The sequence below is a fragment of the Glandiceps talaboti genome, chromosome 9 (genome assembly GCF_964340395.1).
Source record: "Glandiceps talaboti chromosome 9, keGlaTala1.1, whole genome shotgun sequence".
Taxonomy (NCBI): Eukaryota; Metazoa; Hemichordata; class Enteropneusta; family Spengelidae; genus Glandiceps; species Glandiceps talaboti.
The window spans coordinates 23,154,216-23,168,446 of NC_135557.1; the positions used below are offsets into that span (position 1 = coordinate 23,154,216).

At 34.0% G+C, this 14,231-nt stretch overlaps 1 protein-coding gene and 1 long non-coding RNA gene across 2 annotated transcripts; both read left to right on the forward strand.

The window, feature by feature from the left end:
- Positions 1-421: 421 nt before the first annotated feature.
- Positions 422-1,228, forward strand: LOC144440127 (uncharacterized). The gene is made up of 3 exons (XR_013481170.1): positions 422-477; positions 836-866; positions 1,152-1,228. It is a non-coding gene; the product is annotated as an uncharacterized LOC144440127 (long non-coding RNA).
- Positions 1,229-1,489: 261 nt separating this feature from the next.
- On the forward strand, positions 1,490-5,028 carry LOC144440126 (uncharacterized). Its single transcript, XM_078129390.1, has 5 exons — positions 1,490-1,591; positions 1,820-1,879; positions 2,344-2,389; positions 2,823-2,965; positions 3,559-5,028. The coding sequence occupies exons 1-5, from the start codon at positions 1,508-1,510 to the stop codon at positions 3,721-3,723; spliced, it is 498 nt and encodes a 165-aa protein (XP_077985516.1). The 5' UTR covers positions 1,490-1,507; the 3' UTR covers positions 3,724-5,028.
- Positions 5,029-14,231: the final 9,203 nt, after the last annotated feature.

A 14,231-nucleotide genomic window follows, 5' to 3' on the forward strand; every position in this document is an offset into this window, starting at 1 on the left:
ACTATTGCGCTCTGCCACTGCGGTATAGAGCACTGTCTTAGCAGATTGATACTTACCGAGTTATATATATATATATATATATATATATATATATATATATATATATATATATATATATATATATATATATATATATATAACTCGGTGAGTATCAATCTGCTAAGACAGTGCTCTATACCGCAGTGGCAGAGCGTAATAGTTTTAAACTATATATATATATATATATATATATATATATATATATATATATATATATATATATATATATATATATATATATATATATAAGGAATATTTTACTCTGCTTTTAATGTATCTTTGTGTCATGTTTTATTAACAACACCTTTATATATTTATTTCATATGTTGACAGCATCTGGGGAATCTTCTCTTATCCTTGGTGCTGCTATAGGTGGTAGTGTAGGTGCAGTCATATTCTTCCTGATTATCGCTGTTTGCATTTGTAAAGCGAAAAAAGGTACGTGTGACAATTGAATGCAGTGTACATGTATATACTCATTATAATATATTAATCTCTATAGCAGATGTTGTTTATATCATTTAATTCATTAGAAGCATTATTTTACTCTACATTGTGAAAACAAGTTAAATAAGACATTGAAACAGGTCAGCAGTGTTACCAGTGTGTACAACAGTGCACTGCCAGACATTTTACACACCATAAGTTGAAGTGCGAGTGTAACAAAGTATTTACCAAAGAGTGATAGTATGCCACAAGGTTCACAACGCTATGTCCTTGCCATTTATCTTATTATTTGTCTGTGCTTGTAAATTCGTATTGATTACATCTTATATGAGTCTGGCTTTACCTGCAGGGAAGCCTAAAGACAATGCCAACAAGAACGAGTAAGTATAACATATTCGTACCTACTTCAATGATATTTTACTCGAATTAAAGTATGAGTACTAATACAAACGATGAAAGCTTTTAAATTAATCTTAACATCATTTGCAAACATATACATTCACACACAAGCGCGCGCACTGACAAACACACTCCCACACACTCACTATCACACAATTTTATATGTTTAACGCAGCGGCTGTAGAATATCATGAAATAGTGGTACCTAGTAGTGAATATCCTTGTTTACATCAAAGCAGCCCTTTACCCTATGATATCTTTTACAGTCATCTCGAAGAGATGGGCATGCCTAGACTAGAACCAGAAGGGATCACAAATGAAGAAGCTATAAATCCATATGCAGGTTAGAATATTGATTATTCACTAGTTTTCCTTCTCCATTAAAATATTTAGGGAATAAATGTCGTCAGCCATGGCCAGTCAGGCAGGCCGAACCCTGTGAAAATCACTATAATGTTTAAGTAGGATCTTTAAAGCAGTTTATTTCATCCAGACCTCTCATCAGTAGTCTAATGTCTTAGATGTACTGCTTTCATTCAATACAGTATTTGATATAATATGTGATTTATGTACCGTTTTATTACTTTCTGTAGAAACAAAGGATATTTCGAAGCATGATTCAATGACAGATGCTGGGCGAACTGTGCCTGCAACGGGACAAATAATTATAAGTGATGTCTACGCGAAACCGAATAAAACGAACAAGGTAATTATAATATAGCGGGTGATAACAGCAACAGGAAAGTGGGGCTGGTGGAGTTCATTTCATTAATGAGGCGGGGAGGGGGTATGTTTGATAATATCTTCTTTAACAATGATTGGTATATTTTTTAGCAGTTCCATCGCCGATTATAATACAGATCTACACATTGAACTGAAACAGTCAATGTTGTATCAACAAATACGCCATTCTTTGTTTCTTTTTGTTTTACAGAAAAGTGACGGTAATGAGGCTATCATGCCAATATATGCTCAACCGAAAAAGGAGAAAAAGGTTAGCTATAGTGATGCGTATAGCTATTGATGCGCAAAGTAGCATTAACATTTTAGAGTCAATATGTATTGGAGATAGGTGGTTAATGTGTTTGTAGGGAAATGTGATACACAAGAAAAACAGACAAAGACAAGCAGTTGCTTCATAAATACATACTATAGAGACAGCGATTGAAATATGAACATTATCAGTACATTTAATAGCACATGTCGGCGGGCAGATGTGAGATTTGAGAGTTATGTTATTGAGGAGGAACTGAGAGGAAAGTAAAGTTCATGTAATCGTTATATCTTGATTTCGACTGTATCGATACTCGTAGCATTCATAAATAGACAACTCGTGATGTTATTTCCCCATTGTTATCTATACACAACCATATTACCATGTGTTGGTTACCTGTATATTAATAATGGACTAATCTAATTAAAACTGTATCCATGGAACACATCTTTCCTTACTTACAGAACAAGACGCCTGATAATCCAACTACTGATACACCAGAATATGCAGGTATTACATAATTTTACTAAGAAATTATTTTATACGTTATGTTTTACAGAGAGGTCGGAGGAAAAGAAAAAGAAACAAAGTTAGCTCAGGTAACATGGAGATCATAATTTAGCAAATTTTCACTGACAACTATCTGTGCAAGTTTGCAGGTATGACCTGTATCTTGTATACATAATATCGGCAAGGTAGCAGAGAAACGTAGATTTTAGGGTATATTAGAAGAGTAGAGAGGTAGTTGTAATTGTACATCAAGTTATAACCTTGCATACGCCAAATGAATTGTAGTAAATTAGTACTAAGTATTTAATTATCTAACAAATGAAATAAAGGCCTGTGTATGACTAAATCGTGTTCACGTTGTATGTAACGTCCGATAATTATTAAATAATATTGTTACTAATATTGTCTTAATTCGTAATTTTGTTTCCACAAGAATCAACCAAATCAAAGAAGAAAAAGAAGGTTAAGCAAGGTAAAGAGGACGACAGTGAAAATACTCAACAAGATACACAGTCAACCGATCCACAGGCACCCCATCGATATGGTGGCCTTGAACCTATAACATACAAACCACAGGTAATGTCAATATAATATTCAAGTTATCTGAGGTACTCTTCGTACAAGCATTACATTAATCACTAATTTAGAGAAAAAATATTCAGAACAAAAAATTGTATCAATCGTGTATTTCAAGGATCACGAAATAATGGCGACTTCATGAAAGTTAATTCAAAGAATCAAAATATTTCAGAAACAATCTGGTAATTATTCTAAGAATATGGTAACGAGTCAAAATTCATATTCCACATGCCCTCTCTAACACCATAAATTAACAACACGGTGCAGTAATATGTTAAGTATAGATATCTGCTTTGATTATAGCAGTATTGATGAACACATTGGTGTGACCTATAGGGAAAAAACACCATTGCTGATTGAGAGCAATTCGTGTATATTTGACTCGAATAAATAGAAAACAAACGACGCATTGAAGGGATAAAACTTCACCAATAATAGATAATAATACTAATAATGAACAGAACAAAACCCAACAGCAGTATTTTCAAAAGCAGTTGTCGATTATTGGGTATTGACGTCTAATACGAATGCAGTTGTCGATTTATACTAGCCGGTTTTAATGTTTCTCTGTGTGTTCTCATATACACCAGAACGTCGGTGTCAAGGGCCAGGAGCTTACGTACGCCTCCTTAGATCACTCGGGTCAGACTGGAGAGAAGAAGAACCCAGCTACATATAAAAGACCAGGGGAAGGAGCGGTGGCCACAGAGTATTCATCAATTGATCACTTGAAGACAGCTCAGCAGAGGTATTGATATCACAACGGACGCTAAAACTACAATAACTAGGTTACAGTGGACATAGTTACATTATTTCATTTGCGTCTTTAAATTAGATTGCATTATTCCTGCTATTAATATTCAAATACTGATCGCAATGCCTGTGTTACATGTATCAAAAATGCTCACATTGTCCACAAATCATACTAAATTACTGCATTTTAAACGCGCGCAGTGGCGATCAAAGTCGATCGAGGCAAGAAGTATTTCAATTTTTTCTGTTCATATTCTATTCAGATGAGTTGAATTTGTTGATATTATCTCCATCTAGATGTAGAGTAAGGAAGGATGAATGAAATCTGACCAAAAGTAAATACCTAATGGATTGAAAACCTTTGTCGCTAATCTAAATTTCATTCCAGTCAAGCCAAGTCAAGCATCTATATTAAAGTCTCCCGGCCAGTAATTTACACACACATAGCATGTTTTGTTTGTTCAGTTTGAATTATGACGGGAGGTTTTTGATAGCTTGTCAAGCTATTTAGCAGTAAACAAACAGTGTGTATTTATACAAGGATCAACATTTAGGTTAACATTATAAATTAAAATTATAGTCTCATGTCTGAATTTTGAAGGTCTGCAATAAATCCTAAATTACTCTGTATATATTGTACTGGGATGGGAGGGAAAGGTGGTTTGAGTAAAAGAGGCATATCAAACATAGACAAATTGTGTTTTAAAGATCATATACATGCCCATGTAAGCATATCCACCATTAGTCTCTAGACAAGTAAACGAATTTCGTGGAAATATACTGAATACTGGAGCCCGAGGTCGATTTCATGCTAGACATGTCCTTCTAGTCATCTATTCGACATCCATTGCGATACTATTCTAATGTCAGTCAGGGAAGAAAAGAGGCCAACCTATGCTGTCAAGATACAAAAGCAATAGAAAGCTACAAAGACAACTTGTCGATTGAAGGGGCCATGGTAAGCCCAGCGGTCGATAACTTACACGGTGTATTTTTACCAAAAAATGTCAAAATTAATGAAATGTGGGAATTGAGTCGACCTATTATGAAATAGTGCCCATGATTCATATACAGTATTAATAAGTGTACTTTTTGTTATCACCCGGCTGCTATCCAAACGCTAGGTTTATAGTATAGTGTTTTGAAAAGTAAACAGAAAAGTAGACAAAAATAGCATCGTTGTGTATACCATGTATACAGCCGTGTCACCCTGAGAGCAGACAGAAACCATAAATTTCAGTTTCAAGGTTTGTTTAAACTGAGTCAATAGGGCTCTTATCACGACAGTGGTAATGCCATAAAATGACATTTATTGATATCGAAGTGTCTGGAGTGTTTTATTCCAACTCGCGTAGATGTAGCCTACCTACTTGTGGACTTGGACCACTCTAACTACTACACTATTCCGCTCACCTGACAATTTTGATTTTGCAGAAAAAAAGAAATGTCAGTTGGGATGGTGGAATCGAGTAGTAGCGACAGTCGTTCTAATCTACAGGTAGGCTAACATGAAGGAAGCATGCAGGTACATATAGTCGTTTTCATACAGAGAACGTGATCAACATATATAGTCAGTGAGAGAGCAACGAGCTTTATACAATCAGAAATAAACTTTAAGATAAAGATAACGAAATTACTTAACAAGACGAGAATCGCTGTCTTTTGAATAGTAAATATACAAGTACTACAACATATCAATAGTCAATATACAAGAAATGGACTGAGTCAACATATGTTGAGTACTGTATTACAATCTATATTTTCCTTCATATCTGAAAACATCTCATAATATGATTTCTGTTGTTCGCCATAAAATGTATTTTGCAGGTGATATGCACATTGTAATAAATGTACAATAAGATCCACTGTACTGACTAGCCTGTCATCGTCATCTAGCTAGTCGACATCAGCTGTTATGGTAATGCAGTCTACACATTTTGAAATCTAGTGTCAACCGAGGGTGAAAGGAGTTGACCTTTTAAGTAGATGCACAGAGCAAACAACTACACAGACAACTTGTCTAATAATGGAAGGGTTCATGCTTAGTAGTCGATGATATACAGAACAGTCCAGCTCTTTCCCATAACTCATCATGTGTTAAAAGATAGGAATATATGGGAATTAAATGATTAGATTAATGTATATAATTCATATAGTAATCATACATATACGTTTTCCTTATTTACCAGTTTGCTATGCAGCCTTCACGTTTCTATAGTATTTGAACAGTAAACTAAACATAGACAAAACAGCTTCAGGGTATACATACCCTCGTGTCAGGCAGAGAGCAGACCACAACTTAAACCATAAATTGTTGTCTGATGAGTGCTTGTATAACTACCGTGGTAATCCTACAAAATGATATTTATAACATGTTTAATGTTAGCCAGTATTAGTAGCATGCACATAATCCAAATCGTTGTCCTTTCATGTTATGTTATAGGGAACGCATCCGTCTCATAATATAGTCAGTGAAGGCACAGATTCGGGACAACCAGGAAGAAACTTTTATACAAATTTACCAAAATCAAAGACAAGGGAAGAATAATTGCCTTTCGAAAATACAAACAATGATTATACAGTAAATGGACAGAATAACAAGGGGACATTTTGATTAATATTCTTGTCATACAATGTGTTTCCTCCGTATTAAATCCACATTTTCCCCTTTAGTTGAAGATTTTCGCTGTTCTCCATCATATAAGGCAGGGTCAGCCCTACAGACAGACATAGGAGACAAACTATGGTAATTAGGAAGAGATGGGTGGGGTTAGACATTTACAAAGAGACAAAGAGACAAATAGACGAAGACAAGTCAATGGAGAGATTTAACCTATGACATTTAGATTATCTTAAAAATCAATAGTTTTACAATAGTAAATCAGAATGGTAATTTCAGCAAATGTTTTCCCATGGATTGAATTAAAGCAAACTATTTCCGGGAGGAACAAACCCTGTACACGCTGACTTAGATTTATGACCTATTTAAACAGGTTAAATTGCGGACAGCTAAGGTGTGGATGTCTGACTAAATTGCTAAGGATTTTTCACGTTCGGGTAAAATAAAGTAGGTTGCCCTTTGCAGTCAAGATAGAAAGCAAACAACTATAATGACAGCTGTCTTAGCAAGGAGGATTATAATTTACACCACAGTTGATTATTAACAGAAAAGTTAATTTCATTTATGTTATGTTTTATAAATGTAATATCGTATAGTTAATATATCGTACCACACCCATATGACTCATTGATCGACTGTAACAGAATACTGTCTCCACACAGGTACTTCTCCTTATTGTGCTGGCAGTATTCCAGTCATTTAGTCGATTAATGACAAAAAAAGTGTGAGCATACATTGTGTTAACATGACAGATAAATTATTTTGTGATTTTTAAAAATAAAATGAGTCAATGTGGTAGAGCAAGCAGGCAAACATTAGATTACATTTATTGTCAACAGTGTAACGTGTTTTTAACTTTACAATATAATGAAAGTAAACTAAATCAAAGTTTGATTATATACACAATGCACAAAGTAATGACCACTGAGGATACTTAACATGGCTGAATCACAAACTAAACTATATGCATTCTAGTTAAACCCAATAAGCATATGTTCAAAGTTTGTATTTAGACAGTGTACATATTTATTTAAGTCGGTATTCGTCGTTTATGTTAATATTTCCACTTGCAATGGGTTTAATTACTTTAAAAAGAAAAAAAAAAGGAAAAAAAAAGAATTATATATCTAGTCAGTTGATAGTCTGCTCCCTATATGGAATCATACGATTTACACCTCAAGTTGTGGTTTAGATCTAGAGACCACGTTGGCATCCAGACTAGTCTGTTACCTATGTTATTAGGAAAGTCCTGGGTGTGTTTTTTTCTACAAAATTAGTTAACATTACTAAGCAGTAAATATGCACTGACATTGTGTAAACTTAAACCATATAGTGATTGTCCATATATTGAACTAACTAGCAGCGGTTTACAATTATGTAAGATTTGATATGTTCTGGCTAAGTTATGCAAAATAGAGTGTTTGGACTAAATCAATAAATAACAATGCAATGATAATTGTGTTATTTTCAGTATAACAGATGACTAGTAATGAGATGGATATACTTCCCACAGTATAAATAGCAAGTATATCGAGTCAAAATCTGTGAAATCACGAACGGTAGTAACTAACCATACATTTATGTTTCAGAACCAAAACTCATACTAGAACAAACTCAGATGTCTTTTCATTTGCATGATAATTTGCTGAGAAAAAGCGACAAGGTGTTGAACGTCTTGGACGTCGCTAGCGACAAGACGTTGAACGTCTTGGACCTCGCTACGTTATATACATCGGCCAATGAGCTTGACTCAGAATCGTCTATATTTTATATGGATAACATACAATAGTTGAGTGTACACGATCGTTCGATTGTGAAAACTGTATGTTCATCTGAATTACATATATTTTGGAGAAGTTTTGAAGGATATTATATCCATATGTGTGTAATTATTATGGTCGACATCATCAATATAATGTATATTATGTATATTTTGCATTGCTGATCAAGCACATGTGACCGTTATGGGTGATGTTGACAGTGTACACCATATTCGTATTATGTTGATTTAAATTTTAATAAGTTAATTACAACTAAGCAAACAAATGTATCTATTTTAACCAATCATAGTTATGGTGATATGCTTAACTTATGACATGATAATGAAGATATTTTACAATTGTATTCACTAGTGTTACAATAGTATAATTACGATGGCAATTTCAGGAAATGTTCTCTCTCTGCTAGAGTTGTTAAAACAAACTATTTCCGGGAGGAACAAACCCTGTACACGCTGACTTAGCTTTATGACCTATTTAAACAGGTTAAATTGCGGACAGCTAAGGTGTGAAAGTCTGACTAAATTGCTAAGGATTTCGATTTTACGTTTCAGGTAAAATGAAGTAGGTTACCCTTTGCAGTCAAGATAAAAAGCAAACAACTATATTGACAGCTTGTCTTAGTAAGGAGGATTATAATTTGATTACAGTTGATTATTAACAGAAAAGTTAATTTCACTAATGTTATGTTTTATAAATGTAATATCGTATAGTTAATATATCGTACCACACCCATATGATTCATCGATCGACTTTAACAGAATACTGTCTCCACACAGGTACTTCTCCTTATTGTATTGGCAGTATTCCAGTCATTTAGCCGATTAATGACAAAACATGCTAAACATACATTGTGTTAACACGACAGACATGAATTATTTTGTGAATGTTTTTTTTATAAGATGGGGAAACGTGGCATAGAAAACAGACAGACTTTGAGTTAAATTTATGGTTGATTATTATATGCACAATGCACACAGTAATGACCACTGAGGCTACTTAACATGGCTGAATCACAAACTAAACTATATAGTCTATACTTTCTAGTTAAACACAAACTAAGCAAACAGATGTGTCTATTTTAACCAGTCATAGTTGTGGAGAAATGTTTATTCAATAGTTTTACTATAGTTACGATGGCAATTTCAGCAAATGTTCTCTTTCGGGTCGAGTTGTTAAAACCAACTATTTCCGGGAGTAAAAAAGCCTGTGGTAGCTGCGTTGCCTCGATGACCTATTTAAATGGGTGAAATTGCGGACAGCAAACGTATGGATATTAAACTACTCTATTTTCGTATAAGATACAAAACAAACAACTATAATGACAGCTTGTCTTAGCAAAGAGTGTTATAATTTACGCAAGTTGATTATTAACAGGGAAGTAAATTTCACCAATATCATGTTTTTATAGATTATTGTATAGTTAATGTACCGTACTACACCCATATGACTCATCGAGCGAGTTTATCATATTATGTCATCACACAGGTACTTCTCCTTATTGTGTTGACAGTATTCCAGTCATTTAGCCGATTAATAACAAAAAAGTGCTGAACATACGTCGTGTTATCATGACAGACAAAAATCATGAATTGCTTTGTGAATGTTTTTATTAAATAAGTGAACGTGGAAGAGAAGATAGACAGACGTTAATTTAATATTAACAGTGAATTAATTAAATGTTAACAAAAGTCATGTTAATACATCTTAGCAAACAGTTATATCTATTTTAACCTGTCATAATCATGATATTCATTTATAAATACACAATACTGTCTACACATTACACATTTATTTTGACAAAAAAAATAACGGGAATTGAGAGAGAGAGAGAGAGAGAGAGAGAGAGAGAGAGAGAGAGAGAGAGAGAGAGAGAGAGAGAGAGAGAGAGAGAGAGAGAGAGAGAGAGAGAGAGAGAACATTAATTTTTAGAAAGAAACAAACTTCAGAAACCAGTATACTAGAGTGCGTCATTTCATGAAACTATATTATATTTGTCTGTGTATCATGTCAACCTAGTGCCAAAATTGTGCAGTACATTAATTTTGTAATTGTATATTTATTCGAGAAAAGTTTGCCAAATAAAGCTTCAGGCTATTAAACTATCCCACAATGTTTTACTGTGGATATTGTTTCAATTTTCTTTCGTTAGCTTCAATATTATTATCAACATGATATATATTACCCCATGATCAATCAAAATATCTTGAGAATGACTCCAGGGTATATTTCCGTCGTATAATTTGTTTTTCTCCTCTTTATCTATTTACTTTTATCATTATTGTGTACCGCTATCTAAGCAAAGTATCAACCACTGTACGACTGCAGTCATCTGTTACTTTCTTCACACAAGTATCATGAGGTTAGAGGTCACAACAAAATCCCAGAATGCAATGAATCATGATATGATACATGGCCAATTGTCTGTATTACTAAATGATGATTTCCCCCGCACTGCAATTCGAGTGTATGATTCCAATTAGCGTCATCGTGTGACAAATTTGTGAGGGTATAATACTATGATGAAACTACAAGTAAATATTACTATTAAGTGACAAATTAGCAACATTCTCCATACACGTATTTAAAAATACATTCGTTAGCGCGTGCGCGGCACATACATATATAGACAGACAGATAGACAGACGGATGGATGGATGGACGGACGGACAGATATACAGACAGACACATAGACTGACAAGTGACTGGGTAACTGTAAGACTAATACGTACACCCACCCATCAATATGGAAGTGAAAATTCTGATCTTTCACGTGTGGATTGTAATAATATTTTTGGGTTGGATGTGTGTAGGTAGTTAGGTATAAGATAATGAATCTATTTTTTGTTAATTCCACCTTATCATTCTCCATGTATCTTATGTAGGCACATTATACCCTCCTGTAAAGCCATCATTATACTAACCCGGAAAAAACGATCACCAAAAATATGTTTCCTGGAGTTTGACCTGTATTGCAGACGTATTATACTGAAAATTGGACAACCTGTATTGATGATATGTCCTTGAGTACACGGAAGGGCAATTAGCAATATATATATATATACCTGTTGTTTTCTGGAGTAAAGTACAGACCCTTATTCATCACTTGTCAACAACTCGCATAAAAACAAGCCGAGGAAAAAACCCACTATGAATAACAAATAAAAGCATGGGGAAACTAAGGGTGTTCCCCTTTTCAATCCCTTTTCATAAATATTGATAATGTTATTTTCTTAAAGAGAAAGTGAGAGGGCGCATTAACACGTCAACCGAGGAGTAAGTGATGGACTGATAGCATTCATGAATTGTTAGGGCAATGAGTATGATTTTAATATCTGTAATTTAATACTGTCGTTTTTACTAAAAAAACAACATATTTTTGATATTTTCATACGAAATTTTACAATGATAATGATTTTGTCTATAAAATATTAATTCAAATTCGAGGGTTATATTTATTAGAAATGTTACGATAATAATCAATGTTTATTTCTTATGCTCTAAAATACTTCAGAATCATTTAGGTTTGTTGTAGATATTCATTTAGTTTTCCACAGTTTCTGCTAAATTGTCATCTCCAACACCAATTGATATTTTCATTGAGGGTCTACATCCGACATATAGACTGCATTTCAACTATCATCCCCCATCACTTACGTTGTCATGACGGTAAAGTCAGAGGTCAGAGGTTACAAGAAAAAGCACTATCAACCATGGCTGCACCCGTCACCTACAATGTACGCAATGTGATATGACATAATGGTAATAACACAATGACGTTGAAATGGTATATTTTCATTCTTGAAACAACTATGAAAGGACAAAATTAATTCAATTTTGAGAAATGGCTGTTCACTGAATCAAAGATCACTCGTGTAAAATATGTAAAAAGATACGTGTTCAGTAGGTATCATAAACGCGCCAATATACAGCGATAGAGAGAAATAACAAACACACAAATAAACATAATTACATCTATAATCCTGACTCAATATAAATGATTTCAAATTATAAATGTTAGATAATGAATAGGCTGTTCATTCGTGTTCATCTGATGTTTGTGTATCTGCGGGTGTAGTGTACTATATGAGTGCAACATGCTAAATTATACTGTGTTATGGAGAAGCAGGAAGACTCTGTAAAAAAAATCTTCCTGGAGTTTTACATGTGCATACGATGGTGCGGCTGAAAGTGGAACAACCTATATGTGTCCTTGAATACACGGAAGGTCAGACAGCAGAAAAATACATGTTTATACACACCCCTTAAAAGTGAGTTATGGTACGTTTATCAGACTGTGTCAAATTTATGGATACAAGCTGGGGACAAACAACACCATAAATAGCTTGAATGCAAGCAGTGTAGGGAGTTCCCCTTTCAATACGTAATGCATATAAAATGACGTTTAACCCTAAGTGATCGTGTGAGGGCAGCAAATTCATCATTCCTCGGAATTCTAATGGATTTGGTGGTATCATATCCATAGTAGTGTATGCAATCCCAAACATGGAATTTTAAAGATAGTTTATTAAAATCCGAACATTTTGATTATCATATTTTAATGAAAATCGTTTTCTAGGAAAAGAGCGATGTGGTAATAATACATAACGTTTTTATCGCTTAATTACGCTCTCGCAACTTATTCAGATAATGGACGTTCAATAGTACATGGAATATAAACAAACACATCTTTCCTCAAGCTAAACATAGTGTCATTTTAAAAGTGTGAACACATTACAAAACGAAATTAAGTCGATGAAAGAATATTTTTGTACAGTGAAAAACATATCCTCAATGGCAGTCTGTAGTTGATGATTTGTCATTGCGTATTCACAATGTATCATACATAGTGTGTATTGTACGGAGGTTTGATTCATCAATTGTTTAAGAAAAATGTAACCCAACGATATGAAGGTAAGTTTCCATTCAAAGACAAACAATACAATTACACATACATGTATATACACATAAACGTAGCTACATGCACATTTCTGCAAAATTTCTTCAAGTTCTACTTTCTTAAATATCACGATCATTGTCATTCCTGTTCTACTATTATATAATTAATCTGATATTCTGATTAAGTTTGGCGTGGAGCAAATCGCATACATTTCTTCCAATATCACTGACATGAATAATATTTGGAATTGAATATTATAAAATGCCGTACACACATTATTAGCAAGTACAACATAATTTCTGTCACTCAGAGAATGAAAGTTTGTCCTAGTGGATGTTAGCTTGTATTTTAATGACGTTAATTTTGCCACAAACGTCATCGGTAGGTGTGTATCTGTGTATATGTATGATTGTATACCTTAAATCACCTTACATCATTAATAGCGAACACTGTTTTCAAACATACCAGCGCCACCAACGTTGTAAATTGCCTATAAGTAATATAAATGTATTCATTTGTCCATTATCTTCAATATCCTAACAGCTGCAGTACATTTTGCATTAAACCTACATAATTTGCCGAAATACAAGAGCAATCTGTTTGCGATATTAGGTAGTTTTATGTATATTGGCGTATTGGAAAGTCAATAGTAAATCATGACTGAGGAATATTGCAAATATAGTTTTGGACAAAACTGTAGCACTGCCTCTAACTGAACGCTCTCATAGCTACAATAAGTACATCAACTGGGGCTGTTTCCATTATTGATACATTCCCTCATGATTTCCAGAGAAAAATCAGCGCGGCTATCAACATAGATGTTGCATAACCAAGATCAACATACATCGAACGACGTACAGCTATAATCGGCTGATCAGGTCAATACCGCCACCTAGCGGTCAGTTGCAATTGTCGAAAATGTCACTCTGAATTATAATAATACCTTAATACTTGCACTTTCATTTTGATAAGGGAATGGTTCATATACAAACACACTAAAATAAATGGTTTGTAAAGGACATACTAAATACCCTTTAATTATACCATTAGTTTACACGTTAAGTGAATAATACGTTATGTAGTGATTGGGTATTCATCCACTGTGAATACTTGTAAAGATCTCAACTAATATCACATTGCAATATCACATCTCTTTGCATCTACGTATAACCCCCCCTCTCTCTCTCTCTCTCTCTCTCTCTCTCTCTCTCT